Below are 14,533 nucleotides of genomic sequence, written 5' to 3'. Positions count from 1 at the left end.
GTACTGGAAAGAGAGGCCCACCAACAAAGCTACAAGTTCAACACAAGAAAGCAGTGAGGCCTGGCTTCGGACTCAGGTTGGCCTGAGTTTGAATCCTGGCTCCACCCCTATATATGAAACCCTGGGTGTGTTTCTCAACCTCCTGGCATGCCAAGAAGTGTGAGAATTAATGAAGGCAAAGCACACAAAGCACATGGCACCGTGCCCAAAACAGAGTGAGCATGAGATTAGTTTAGCTTTGTTTTTATTATCATCCATATCGAAGGTTATAATATAGCAAAATACAGGTGCGTCACCAGAAAGGCCCCCTCTTTCTGTTAGGTCTCGGTGAATCTCGCAAGCCTGCATTTACCCTGATAAATTCACCACAGTCCAGAGTTGGAGCCTCCATACTACTTGTAAGGCCATCACAAAACACACCAAACACTGGAGTTAAGGGAAAGGTTTATCATAGGGTGGGGGAAACTCAGCAGGCCAGAGGGAGGAGGCGAGAGAGAGAGAGAAGGAAGCGGGTCCTATTATACCCTTTGCCAGGGGCAGGGAAACAGGAGCAGCGAATCCCATTAAGGTGGGGATGGAGCTGACACCTGTGGTTGGCCATTGGGCTTAGAACCAAATCTTACTGTGTAAGGTGGCCACAGGGGCTAGAGTCCAAGATGCCATCCGGGACATGGAAGGCGCCATAGATACAATGGCACCATTTTTTTTAATTTTATTTACTTGAAAGACAGAGTTACAGAGAGAGGTAGAGACAGAGAGGTCGGTCTTCCATCTGCTGGTTCACTCCCTAGATGGCCGCAACAGCCGGAGCTGTGCCGATCTGAAGCCAGGAGACAGGAGCTTCTTCCGAGTCTTCCACGTGGGTGCAGGAGTCCAAGGACTTGGGTCATCTTCTACTGCTTTCCCAGGCCATAGCAGAGAGCTGGATCAGAAGAGAAGCAGCCGGGACTAGAGCCTGCGCCCATATGGGATGCCGGTGCTTCAGGACAGGGCTTTAACCTGCAGCAGCTGGCCTGGAGAGGCGAGGCACTGACAAGGGGCACCAGAAGGTATTGGAGAGGCAGAAGAGAACTCCATGCTCTCAGAGTGGTTCTTAGCTACACTTCTTTTTTTTTTCTTTTTTTTAAAATATTTATTAATTTATTTATTTGAAAGGCAGAGAGAGAAGGAGAGGCAGAGAGAGAGAGAGAGGTCTTCCATCTGCTGGGTCACTCTCCAGTTGGCCTCAATGGCCAGAACTGTGCTGATCTGAAGCCAGGAGCCAGAGCTTCTTTCAGGTCTCCCAGGCAGGTGCAGGGGCCCAAGGACTTGGGCCATCTTCTACCGCTATCCCAGGCCATAGCAGAGAGCTGGATCAGAAGTGGAGCAGGCAGGACCCGAACCAGTGCCCATATGGGATGCTGGCACTGCAGGTGGCAGCTTTACCCACTACACCACAGTACCGGCCCCCTCTCAGTTACACTTCTGATAACTTCTCTCAACCCCTTTGCTCCTGAGAGAACATCCCATCAGGGCTCAACCCAGAACCACCACAGAGTAGCAAGACTCTAAACAGAAGCCCTGCCCCAGAAAAGGATGTCACGTGGAGTTGGAGAACCTGCCTTACACAGAACCAACTTTGGGAGAGCCAGGACCATCTAGGCAAGGTTCACATCCCTTGCCCCACCCCACCAAGTCTATTGAGTTTTTAATTGAATGTGGTTTTAACACCGATTCAGCCCTCCAGGGTGTGTTCTCCACACCTAGCAGATCCAAAACAAGTTCCCAAAACCTACACCCACTCCTGACTCATTTCTCCTCTCTGCGTCCACCCTTTGAGCTTGTCCTTTCATCCGGTAACTGAGTAGCAGGGACCCTGACTTGTGGCTCTCAAAGCAAAATTGAAAGGATTTGGGGTCTGGCACCTGGAACAGAGGGTGAGCTGTTCTGGATGTCTAAACTTCTAAAATCATCCGAGTAGTTTCCCCCAAAATAATCGCTGTGCTGACCAGACATTTACAGAATGAAAAGTTAACACAACAAAAAGTTTCACATTGTGTCTGGTTTCAAAGAAAAAAAAAATAATGAGAAAGAATGTGAGGGAGAAAGGAGGGGAGGAGAAGACACCCACTGGAGCAGAAAAAGAAGCATGAGGTGTTTCCCTTAATAACATGAACCAAACTGGAGTTGTCATGGTTTTGAATACAATGCAGCTTGAAGGAATGTTCAGTAACTTCTGGCTTAATTATCCAGAACAAGTGAGACAGTTATTGAATTGCCATTGTTTTCATGATGACACATTGATTAACTATGATACATGATTAACCTAAGCCCCATTTCACAAGCATATTTAACAACTAAATCATGGAAAAGGTGTTCAGATATGGAGCTGGAAGGTAACCCACAGTGTTACTAACACTAGCACTTTCTCCCTGGGTGCTAGTTTACTCAAAGTGAAAACTCATTTGTTCAAGAGTCTCCTCCACCTTCCAAATCCAGCTGGCGAGGGCGGCCTCCTTCCTGAGACGAGATGACTTCCCATCTCAGAGGGGAAAGCCATGCTTCTGAGCTGAGATTTTCTTTCTAAGAACAGCTTGTGTTCTTTTCTGCCACGCACTTATTTCTGCTAAAAGAAACAGTCAAGTGCATTAAGTAGCGATAAATCTTGGGGACTTTTGAGCAATATGTGCTTTGAGAAATGGACAAAAGTCATCCAGAAGCAAGTAGAACCATTAATATGGGAAATAAACTTGATGATAATACCACGAGCCTTCAGAAAAGTCATGGGGAAATGTAGATTATGAAAAAACTCTGCATGGATTTCAAAAAATATTTGCACCAAAATAAGCTTATCTTTGAATTCCATTTTTCCAAGAACGTCTTGAAATCCCCTTATTGTCTATATAGGAGCCTGGGATGTTGAATGTTTTGAAAAGGCTCACACAAATTATATTCCTTGCCATTCCTGTACGGTAGAAGAAAAGACACCACCAACCTCCTTTTACAGAGGCAAAAGCTGAGTCTCAGTAGGTCCAGGAGTCCAAACCTAATGTACTGTTTGCCTTCATGCCTCAATAAAACCACGTCTCCGGGTTGGTAGGCTGTCTTGGGAACAAGAAGCAAAGACTTAGTGAATCCACTCTCTGGAAAAGGAGCTTTTGGTGAGGTCATCCCTGGCCCAAAACTTGGCATGGAAGCTTCCAGTGGCCAAGCCAGCTCTGGCATCCAACAATCAGGCCTCTGGTGCTTCCGCCCCTCTCTCGTGAGCCCTCAATCATCATGGCATCATTGCTTCTTTCCATAGCTCTGTCCCATCTCCTCTTCCTCAGATGGATCCAAGTGTAACTTCAAGAGGAAGCCAGAATAATTGACCTAACTCTTCACCAACATTCCATTGGCTAGAACATTTCACACTAGGCACCTCCTATCTTTCATAGATAACCTCAGCCTGCTTCCCTGAGCAGACAGCCATGGGAGAGGAAGCTTCAACTAGAAGGGAACAGAGGGAATCAGAAGTTCCATGGCTGGTTATGGAAGGCAGAACTGCAATGTGGCAGTGACAACGTTCATGTCACCATGATGGTGACAATGATATCTGCCATTTACTGAGTGCAGAACATGAGCCTCTCACCATGCCAAGCCCTTTGCATACAAGACTATGAAGCTTGTAAGCTGAGTCTATGATCAAGTGCTAAAAGAGTAGCAAGACAGGCCATGTAGAGAATTCCACCAACTTCTCTGTCCTTCTACCATGCAGAAATGGACTATTTGGTAGCATGATTTCTGGCATTTTTTCCTGGTTAGAATAACCACAGGGACAATCCTAGTATTTTCCTCCATCCCTGATCCAATATAAGAAGTGTAAAATGGAGGCATTGAGGATTCCACCTCTCCTTTTGGCTCATGGCCCATCGGGGTTGGTAGGTAGACCTTGGACAGTCAACACCTGTCCAGTGGCATCCTGGCATTCTTCTTTCTTCCTGAGCCCTCCTTGCTCTCTGGTAGAGAAGTTCAAACCTTCTGAGAAGGCAGAACAGAAGGCAGACCTCTGTGATGTGACCTGAGAAGTCAGCAACTCCATCTCCCCTCCAAGCATCTGCGATTCCCCCCTGAAGATTCATTCAGTTGGTTTTGAAGGCAGGGTGGTTTTCTGGAGCACCCTTATTATATGCTACATACCTCTGTCTTCAAGAGTAATTTGCTGGGCTTTTATCAGCCAAAACCTTCTGGGGACAGATGACAGCTGTCTGAGGATTGATGGTGAAGCCATCACCAAGAGTCTTAAAGTCTTTCCTCTCCCAACATGAATGCACAATCATTTGTATTTGTGTCCAAAATAAAGGAAGAAATTGCCTAGGAACTTCTTAAGATAGAAAGCCAGATCATCCCTCAATTCCTTATCTCCCATGTTCCCTGGACTTGCCTGATAACAAGGATGTACTGGGACACCTGCCCCAAATGCAGAATTCTAGGCCTCCCAACCCATGTATCTTGAATTTCCAGGCACACACCTAGGGAATCTGTATTTTTGTAGCATTCTTAAGGCTTCAATCCTCAAATTTGAGACATATTGCCAAATTCTAAAACACTGATTATTTTTTCCCTCTCTCTCTCCCCATTAAATCATTGTTAATGCCCTACTGAGATTCAGGAGTGATAAACAGCACAATCTTGAATCAATCACTTCTGGTCCTTATTCTCATCTGCAAAATTGGAGCACTCCCTAGATCACTTGATAACAGTCTACCATTTGCACTCGCCAGTGTGGGTTGTGAAAATTAATGTCACATCATTTTCCACAGGCCTTTTTTCAATAAGCTACTTAATTTCCAGTAAAATCTCTTCCATGACAAGAGAGAACTAAAGGCCCCAAACCCCTGGGCGTGCAGAGGTAACACCTGTAAAAAGGCCTGGCATAGGACTCAACTCTTAGAACTCCTGAAAGCTTTAGCCTCCTTCTCCCAATGGTGTTGTGCCAACTATGTTTCCAAATGGCAGGCACTGAGGCTTCTACCATCAGCCCCCACATACAGCTCCCAGAAGTCACCAATGCACAGGACCACCAGCATGGGCAAATTTTGCACAACACTCTCTGATGGCATATGATCAACTCCAAAATCCAGATTCTTCCTGGCGCATTGTGATCCCCTAGATGGGGCTATCACTTGGCCTGCCCCCATGGGACAGAACATGAGAAGGAGCTAGGGCAATTCGGACAAAGAGCCACACGGCTTTTTAAGTTTTGTTCTGCTCTGAAGGAAACTCTTCTTGCCCTTACTGATAGGCAAATGCTCCTAGCTCTAGCTTTGCGAGAGAAACAAGAGCATAGCTCTTTTACTTTTAAAGGTCTCCATCCAGGTCATGAAATCATCTGTCAAGACAACTTAACTTTTATGCTTCCATTCTGGTAAGAACCCTTTACATGAGGACACTGCTGATGGCTGGTGATGCTTTTTTGAGCAAACACACTTGGGGGTATGGATGAAAGCCAACGGAAGGTCAAATGACTTGTGGGTGTTATGACTCCTGACTCAGATTTCATTAGAAGCTTCAAGGGTGAAAGAAAATCTAGATTTCCATCTCAGTTGGCTGTTCATTTTCACAAGGAATATTTTTTCCCTCAGCCAGCATATCAGGCAGAATTCTATCAGAAAAAAAAAAAAAAAAAAACCACAGAACCAGTAGGAGATATGAGGAGGGGTCAAAGCATTCGTGGAGAATGGAATTAAAATGCAAATTAAAATTAAAATTCACAAGCATTTTCCATGAACTTTTTAAAGCCCGTGTGTGTGTGTGTGTGCGCGTGTGTGTGTGCGTGCGCGCAGATTTATCTCAAGGAATTAGCTTATGCAAGTGTGGGGACTGGCAAGCCCAATATCCATAAGGTAGGGTAGGAGGTTGGAAATCTTGGGATAGGAGCTGCCACTGCAGCCCACATATGAAGTTTCTTCTTCCTCAGGGAAATCTTGATGCTGTTCTTAAGGCCTTGCACTGAGTGGATGAGGCCCACCAAGATTGTGGAGATACTCTCCTTGACTTAAAGTCAACTGATTGCAGACTTCAACCATGTCCACAAAACAGTTTCACAGCAACACCTAGATCAGGATTGGATTCAAAAACTGAACACCCTAGCCTCACCAAAGTGCCACATAAAGTTAACCCCATAGCAGCATATCACTCAGTTTTACTACCTGTTTTCCAGACTGTTAGGGATTATGATACAAAAAACATGACAACTATTCTCAGGATCACCTAACGAAAGGCCTCTTAGGTGACATCACTGCAAGACAAAAATCCCAGTCGCTAGCACCTCAGTGAAGACACTGACTAGCTGGTTGGTTCCCTAAGGGAAAAATGAGGAAACAGAGCAGAGCAGAGAGAGGGGCAGCAGAGAACCAGGGTTTGGTTTTCTTTTGGCCTTTCTTTGAAAGGCCTAAGTTAGGCCTGTTGCCCATGAATGCAGAAGTGAGCAATAACTTAGAAACTCCAAGGGAACACATAATCCCCCAAATGGAAAATGGGGATTATGAGAAAAACTCTGCGGGGATTTCCAATATTTTTGCACCAGAAGAAACATTTGTTTCCTCGAACTTTCTGAAGTACCCTTGTATTGGTTTTCAAAATGAACCATGATTTTATCGGAAATGGTTGGTTTCCCGATTCTGTTTGCTGCTGCCCAATATAAGTGTGGACTTGCACTTGGCCAGCACACACAACACAGAACACAAGCAGACAGAGCCTCACTCTATGAGTGGGACTTGGGGAGCAGTCGCCTCCTCCATAAAGGGAGAGAGTGGTACAAACAATCTCTGAAGGCCTTTCTGGCTACAGCTGCAGAGACGGTTCAGAACCTTCTAGCAATTCTACCAGTAACAAACCTCTCCAAAACGCAGTGGCCGAAAATAACAGGAAGCATCATTTTTCCTCATGAATATTCAATTTGGGCAGGGCTTGGTGGGGAGGGCTCACTAAGCTCCACACCGTATCCACCAGAGTTATTCCAGAGGGCATGGAAAATTCACTTCCCACATGGCTCAATCCCCTCTGTGTCCACAAATACATTCTTCTTTTTTTTAAGATTTTATTTATTTATTTGAAAGGTAGAGTTACAGATAGTCAGAGGGAAAGACAGAGAGAAAGGTCTTCCTTCTGTTGGTTCACTCCCCAGATGGCCACAACGGCCGGAGCTGTGCCAATCCGAAGCCAGGAGCCAGGAGCTTCTTCTGGGTCTCCCACACGGGTGCAGGGGCCCAAGCACTTGGGTCATCTTCTACTGCTTTCCCAGGCCACAGCAGAGAGCTGGATGGGAAGAGGGGCAGCCAGGACTAAAACCAGCGCCCATATGGGATGCCGGCACCACAGGTGGAGGATTAACCCACTGCGCCACGGTGCTGGCCCCAACAAATACAGTCTTAATATGGTGCAGTCCTCAGCAGACAAGCTGCAAAGATCGGTGGGTGAATGAGTGAATGAATGAGTGAGGGACTGCCCTGACACAGCTAATGGCCACTCTGCTTGGTTCCACCTACCTCTCAACTCATGTACTGTCGCTTCCAGCTAGAAATATGCAACTTGGAATAACTCAGTCTGGCTAAAGATCAGTATTGCCATCTGTAAAATGAAGCAATAGCAGGTCCTTGTGTGGAATAAATGAACAAATGCACTCCTCCTTTTTATTGTTGTTTTTGTTATGATCAGTTAGTGTCCTGCCTCCCCCAGGGGTATTTGCATTTAAGAACTGACTCTTAAAAAAAAGTAAAGATTTACTTAGTTATTTGAAAGGCAGAGAGAGAGAGAGAGAGAAAGAGAATCTTTCATCTGCTGGTTCATTCTCCAAATGGCCACAACAGCCAGGGCTGGGCCAGACCAAAACCAGGAGCTAGGAACTCCCCATCCAGGTCTCCCACATGGGGGGGCAGGGCCCAAGCACTTGGGCCATCATCTGCCGCTTTCCCAGGTGCATTAGCAGGGAGTTGCATGCCAGCGATGCAGGCAGAGGCTTAACCCACTGTGCTACAACGTGAACTCCCAAGAACTGGCCCCTGGAAAAGAGAAGAAGCCATTCCTTACTCCCCCTGTCCTCTAGCCTTCAATGCTCATCTTTAGTAGTGGAATTTCAGGGCGTGTCAGACAAGACTACCAGAAGCAAAGAGGCTTTCTCATAGCCTCGAATCATCTACCATGGTTTCCAGTCCATGGGAACGGGGTTAGGAGGCCCTATTACTGAGGAAAAGGCATGTTTAGTGGAGTCCAAGCCACTGGGTTCCAATCCTGAATCCAGCTCTTCCAGCCATTACCTACACGGCAAACTTCCAATTCTTCTGTTCTATCCGAGGCTCCCTATAGCACCTCCCTGCCAGGTATTGGGGAGGCGTAACTGAGCCACTGCAGAAGAGTGGACACCCTCTCTGTAGACCAGCCCCGGGCCAGGCTGCAGAGACACAAGTCAGTTGCCCGAGGCCACACAGCTGGTGGTTGCCGGAAGCAGGATGAACTCTGGTAGACTGGCCCCAGGGCCCTATTCCTAACAGTCTCCCCTTTGTGGTAGGTTCTGCTTGCATTTGCGGAGAAAGGTGTGGGAGAGGGCTGGAAGAAATAAGTTTTGCCCCAAGAACACAGCAGCACCCACATAGCTGTGGGGTAGAGCACCGTAACTGTGAGATCAAACCTGGGGGGAAGCAATGACAAGCTATTGGGGGAGGGGGAGCGCATCTGACGAATTCAGCCTGCGAGCAGCTCCCTTGGGAGGGCAGAGTGAGGGGTGCTCCGACTGCTTGTTCCAGGAGGTCCACTTTCCCACTCTTCCCTCCCCCGGCACAGTCCCCACCCCACTCGCCAAACTCGGGGCCTCTCCCACCAGCACAACCTGCCCGTGCCCCCTCGTGCCAGCCCCCAACAAGTGCTCAGCACGCTTCCTCCTCCGGGGTCTCCCCGCACCCCGTGCCCACAGGGCCTGCCCAGCCCCCTCCTGCGTTGCCCGTCGCAGCGACTCCTGGACCGGGTGGTGCGGCGCTACGCCGAGGTGGCCGATGCCGGCAGCATCTTCATGGACCACTTCACCGAGCGCGACAAGCTGCGTCTGCTCTACACGCTGGCTGTCAACACTCACCCCATCCTCCTACAGGTACGCAGCCACTGGCCCCCAGCCCTCCAGGTGCAGGGAAGTGGGAGGTAGGAGCAGGAAAAGCAGGAAGGGTAGAGAGAAGAAGAGAAAGAAGAGAGAAGGGAGAGGAAGAGAAGGGGGAAGAGCAAGGTGCAGGTAGAGGACAGAGAAGCCTGGTGAATACTGGCCAGAGGGAAGCGGTTGAATGCACAGCCACAGCTATCATTTAATGAGCACCTGCTATGTTCCCGGTGTTGCTGCACATTCAACATCATCACTCATTTAAGGTTCCCAGCAGCCTACCCGGAATGTTATGACTGTCCCCTTTCCCGGATGAAGTAAGTAGGACACTGAGATAAGAAGTGGCTTGGCTGACGTCACTTAGTGTCAGGCATGAGCCAGGTCCAACCCAGATCTAGAGCCGTCTGCCTTCGGAGGCCAAGCTCTTTCCGCGCAAACCTCCCTTGTAGCATCGCCATCGGAAAGGCCAGAGGGAGATAGAGGGGTGCTGGCTGTCCTACACTCCCACTGTTCTCATCTTGCATGGTGGCAGTGGTGGGCCCTTGCAACCCCAAGGCCTGGCTACTGAGACTCCCAGGCTGGGGTCTTCCAGTCAATGCCTGGCTCTGCCCAGGAAGAGGTGGCGTGGATCGGAAAAATGGCCGTGCGGCTGCACATGTCCACAGCGCCAGCAGGCCTGGACCTCGCTCAGAGAAGGGAGTCTTCCAGAAGCTCGTGGAAAATTCATGCTAGAAAAAAAAAATACAGGCATGGACTTGTACCCAAATAAACTTATATTTTGATTCCCTTTTGCCACTAACTTTGTGAAGTCCTCCCATAATAGGAAAAGGTAGAGAAAACCTGAAGACTCCATGGCTGTGGGCTCCTCCTAATGTGCCAAGCAGCTTAATATGGGCCAAAGGCCACAGTAATTCACCACACCGGGCAGCTGGCTTTGATTTTTTTAAGGCAGGAAAACAAGGTGTGTGTGGTGGGGGTGGGTGAGGGGAGTCTGAGTATTTATCATGCCTGTTATGTACCCTAGAGGTTAAAGAAACACCATTCTAGACAAAAAGCTGCCGCAACAAATAGTCAAGAAAAAGGCCAGCAGGGTTTCCACCCCTCCTTTTTTATTTCATAAATTCACAAAGTTGGAGCTGTGACAAGGAGACAAAGGACAGAGGCTGGAGCTGTGCCCTTCTCTCGGCCAGCGTTAAGCTGCGTGGAAAGTTCCAGACCTTTGAGAAGCATCTGTGAGTCGGCAGTTACCCCACCAGGCAGATTCACCCAGTGCTGGCCAAAGTGACACTCGGGGCCAGTGCAGAGCTACCCCAAACTTCAGTCCCTTGAAGGACTGCCCTATTCCAGGACCAGGTACCTGTACTACTACTTTGAAAAATACTCTTCTCTGTAAATCAGCCTTGAGTTGACCCCATATTATTTTTCCCATAGCTTCCTTCTAAGCATCTCAAACACCAGTCATGTGTTTTGCAATTGCACAACTCTTAAAGCAAACACGTCTAAAATCTGGGCCAGTCCATTAGCATTCTCCTACCCTGCTTGGAGATACCCTGTTGCGATGCAGACTACTGCACAGAAATGAGAGCGCCCTCCTCTTCCCAATCTTGCCAGCCACAATAGAATAAGAAAGCAAAAGAGGAGAGGACAGGAGTATTGCCACATTCCAAAGGGTATAAAAAAAGATGGAGAGACACTTGGCCGAGTGTTTTGCAATGCAGGATGCCTGTGCAAGGCTGATCTTTCGGTGTGCTCTTGGTGAACAGCAGAGAGAGAGAGAGAGAGAGAGAGAGAGAGAGAGGCTCCTGAGATTTTTTTTTTCTCTCTGATTCTCTAATTGCCTCCTCCTTCTGCTTGGCAGATCTTCCCTGGGGCCGAGGGATGGCCGCTGCCCAAGTACCTCGGCTCCTGTGGCAGATTCCTGGTCAGCACCAGCACCAGACCACTGCAGGAATTCTACGGTGCTCCCCCAGACCAGGCAGCCGACCTCGCCTACCAGCTTCTCAGCATCCTGGAGTCTCTGAGGAGCAATGATTTGAACTACTTCTTCTATTTCACCCATGTTGACGCACGCACGTTTGGCATCTTTAACAACGGGCATCTGTTCATCCGGGATGCCAGCGCACTGGGCGTCATCGACAAGCAGGAAGGTACTCAGCATGGGATGGCTGAGCAGCTGTCAGAGAGGAAGTCAGGGTGACAGGAGCTAGGGAAGGGGTGGCCTGGGGTCACAGTCCTGTGCCTTTTCAGTCTCTGCAGCATAGTGAGAGCCACCGAGGTTTGGCCAATGTTGGATGTTATGTACAACATGCCTCATCCCCCCTTGAATTTGTTCCAACTCCATCTCCAAAGAGGAAATGGACTTGACCTTGTCTGTTAAGGGCACTGCGCCTCGTGGTACAGCCCTGATTGCACCCTCCCAGGGTAGTGCTGTCATCCAGTCAGGTCTGGGTGGCCAACGTGTGGCCCAGCGACCTACCTTGACCTTCCTCACACACACACACACACACACACACACACACAATTCCCCAAACCATCTCCCCCTCGGCACTTTTCTCATCAGATGAGTTTAGCCCTGATCTAAAACTTAAATATCGGGCTGATTCATCGGCACATTTTGCAATACATTTTGGCACATTTTGTTTTTAAAAAGCATAGAACCAAATGAGGTATAGGAGTGAATCATGTCTTCTCACTACGTGCAAGGGCCCACCCAGCATGCTAAAACTCTTCAAACTTCCCAGTCTCTAACATGCCCAAATTTTCTGAGTCCAACAATAAGACAAAGGATTTTCTTCTTCAATTTCTGGCTTTGTTTATACAAGAAGGCCTACCAAGACAGACAAATGAAACCGCACTTACTCATGTCCTGATTTGCTTGTATTAAAAAGAATCAAATTAAAACAAATGAGGCAAATTCCAGAATATTCAGGATATGTAAATCATTGAAGGTCGCTCTCACTACAACCACTGCATGCACAGTTTTGATTTCCTGGTGTTTTTTTTTTTTTTTTCTCCTGCTTTTTATTTAAAAAAAAAAAAAAGCAAATGAAATCAGTCCATCAGTCCTAATAATCTCTTGAGTTCCCTAATTTGGTCAGAACAGCAAAATAACAATAGGCGTGTGCCCTCGACAATTGTAAACCCAGCTTCTAACAGGAATAAGTAAGTGGGTTTTCCAGGCTCAGGCCTCAACTTGTTACAGCAGAGAGCTTTGTGTCCCCAAGCCCTACCTCTACTGGGGACAGGCAGATGCTGGGAGACTAAACCTCTGTGCCCAGCAATGCCCAATGGCGGAGCCCTGCCCCCTGGGGAGAACAGGTTGGAGGGCGGGTCATGATCTCCCTCTCTCTTCTAGGCAACCAAGCCACCGCCAGTGCCGCGGAGAATAAGGACATTTTTAGCTGCCTGGTTTCCGGCTGCCAGGCCCAGCTGCCCTCCTGCGACACCGTCCCTGAGAAGCAGAGCCTGGTGCTGGTGTGTCAGCAGCTGCTGCCGCCACTTCTCCAGGGCAGGTTCCCCTCCCCGGTGCAAGAGGAGATAGACGCTGCCCTCGCTCGGTGTGCGGAGGGCGCCCGGCCTGACCCGGAAGTCCTCAGGGCCGCCAGTCACCTGAAGGAGCTCCTGAGGCCCCTGAGAACCTGTGACCCCAGATTTGCCTACCGATACCCAGACTGCAAGTACAACGAGAAGTTCTGAGGAGCTGGGGTCTCGCAGGTCGTGGGGAGCCGTGCACCGGGCCCACCATTGCCCTGGTTGGACGGCTGCAAGGTTGAAGGGAGCAGCGCCATTGTAAACACTGAGAGAGGCACACATTCACTTCCGGGGCACTGAGGAATTTGACCCACCCGTGGAGAGTGCTGCCATTCCACCCAATTGCCCCCCCCCACTGGGAGAGGCGCACATTCACTTCCGGGGCACTGAGGAACTTGACCCACCCATGGAGAGTGCTGCCATTCCACCCAATTGCCTCCCCCACTCACACTGGCTGGACCACCACAGCAGCACCAGGGGAGGGGGGCGCATCTGAAGACCCCAGTGTGGACGGACACTCAGTCGATGTTTTTGAGCCTCAGTTTCTCCTGTTCTGCACTAGACTCTGTGAGAATGAAACAAGACAAACATGAGGGGCCCGGGACACATGCTCATTACCACCCCACCCCACCCCACCCCGCCCCAGTGGTTTACAAAGCATGTTCCAGAAGCAATGACAAAGAGCCGCGCGCGGGTTCAGGAGGCTGGCGTCCTGGGAAGGCCGAGTGTGGGGAAGGCTCCCGCCACTAGCACTTGTGATTTAGGCAAGAGGGGCCGCCTTCCTGCTCCCCGTGTGCCCTGCCCACACCATCGCTGAGCGAGGAGACTGCAGGCCAAGGGGACATGCCATTGGGGCTCACTTCCAGGCCAGCCTCCCGGTGCCCTTCACAGCCTGGGCTAAGACGTGCTGGGGGGAGGGGCAGCCGCGGCCAAGGTGGGAGTCCAGGTGCTCTAAGAAGCCAGCTTAAGACAGAATTAAACAGGCCGAGACTTTTAGAGGAGATACCTGTGGGAACGGGGAGAAGGAGGGAGCTGGTGCAAGCCAGGAGGACCCCACCCCCACCCCGCAGCGGAGCAGAGAAGCAGGACGGAGAGGAGGAAAAATGGCTGCCGGGGTATTCTCCAGGCGAAGCCAGTCATCTGAGGAGGACCCCCACCCCCACCCTTTAGCATCCTGGCTGCGCTCATTGGGTGGCGGGAACTGCCCATAGGAAGCTTGGCCCCAGACCACTGGCAAAGATGGATTTCTGAGCTCTGCTCCCTGGAGCAGGGGGTCTAGGAGTGGCAGAACATTCTCCTTGTAGCCACAGCCACAGTCGGGGGCCCAGGGCCAGCTCTCTCCACTGTGCGCTCTGGTGCCTCTATGGACTTTCATTCAAACTTGGCCTTCGAGGTGACTATAAAACTGCATTTTCAAGGGCAGCCAATAGAGCATGTTTTACCCGCTGGTTGATCGGTGTGCTTTATCTTTCATGTATGTAGCCGCATGCTGGGTGGCTCTTCCTCTGTGTAGGTCATTGGCCCAGCCCTCACACAGTAGTAGGGACTCTTCTGGACTTGTCCCCAAGCTCCTGGAGCACTCTCTCCCCACAGGGACTTCTCTCTGCATGGCCTCTGGTCTACCTCTGAACCACCACCTTTCAGGTCGGATCACCTGACTTAACAGATGGGGGACGCTGAGGTCCAAGGCAGCAGAACCACGCGCTGGGAAAGTTCCAGATCTCCAGCTACCAATGCATGCACCTCTTGCTTTCCTGTTTGGCCTTGTACTCCTCAGTTCTGGCCCCTCCGTCACACTTTAAAATAGACCCCCCCCCCCAGTCCTGCTTTGTGGAATATTAATCAGTTGCTTTGGCATTTGCCCCTGGGCGACTCTGGCACCACCCCCAGGGCAACCAT

General features: G+C 49.7%; 1 protein-coding gene across 1 annotated transcript in view; it reads left to right on the top strand.

The window, feature by feature from the left end:
* The window catches only part of DIPK2B (divergent protein kinase domain 2B), a 36,969-nt gene extending 22,887 nt beyond the window's left edge, over positions 1-14,082 (top strand). Inside the window, exons 3-5 of the mRNA XM_002719877.6 lie at positions 8,930-9,103; positions 10,962-11,250; positions 12,459-14,082. Coding sequence (XP_002719923.2) covers positions 8,930-9,103; positions 10,962-11,250; positions 12,459-12,799 — 804 coding nt within the window. The 3' untranslated portion in view covers positions 12,800-14,082. The remainder of the gene's footprint in view (positions 1-8,929; positions 9,104-10,961; positions 11,251-12,458) is intronic.
* The last annotated feature ends 451 nt before the right edge of the window (positions 14,083-14,533 follow it).

Source organism: Oryctolagus cuniculus, chromosome X (assembly GCF_051225735.1).
Source record: "Oryctolagus cuniculus isolate XC-2025 breed Fujian yellow rabbit chromosome X, ASM5122573v1, whole genome shotgun sequence".
In the NCBI taxonomy this organism is placed as follows: Eukaryota; Metazoa; Chordata; class Mammalia; order Lagomorpha; family Leporidae; genus Oryctolagus; species Oryctolagus cuniculus.
Note: the sequence above shows the minus strand (reverse complement) of the source record. Positions and strands in the feature narration are given on the sequence as shown.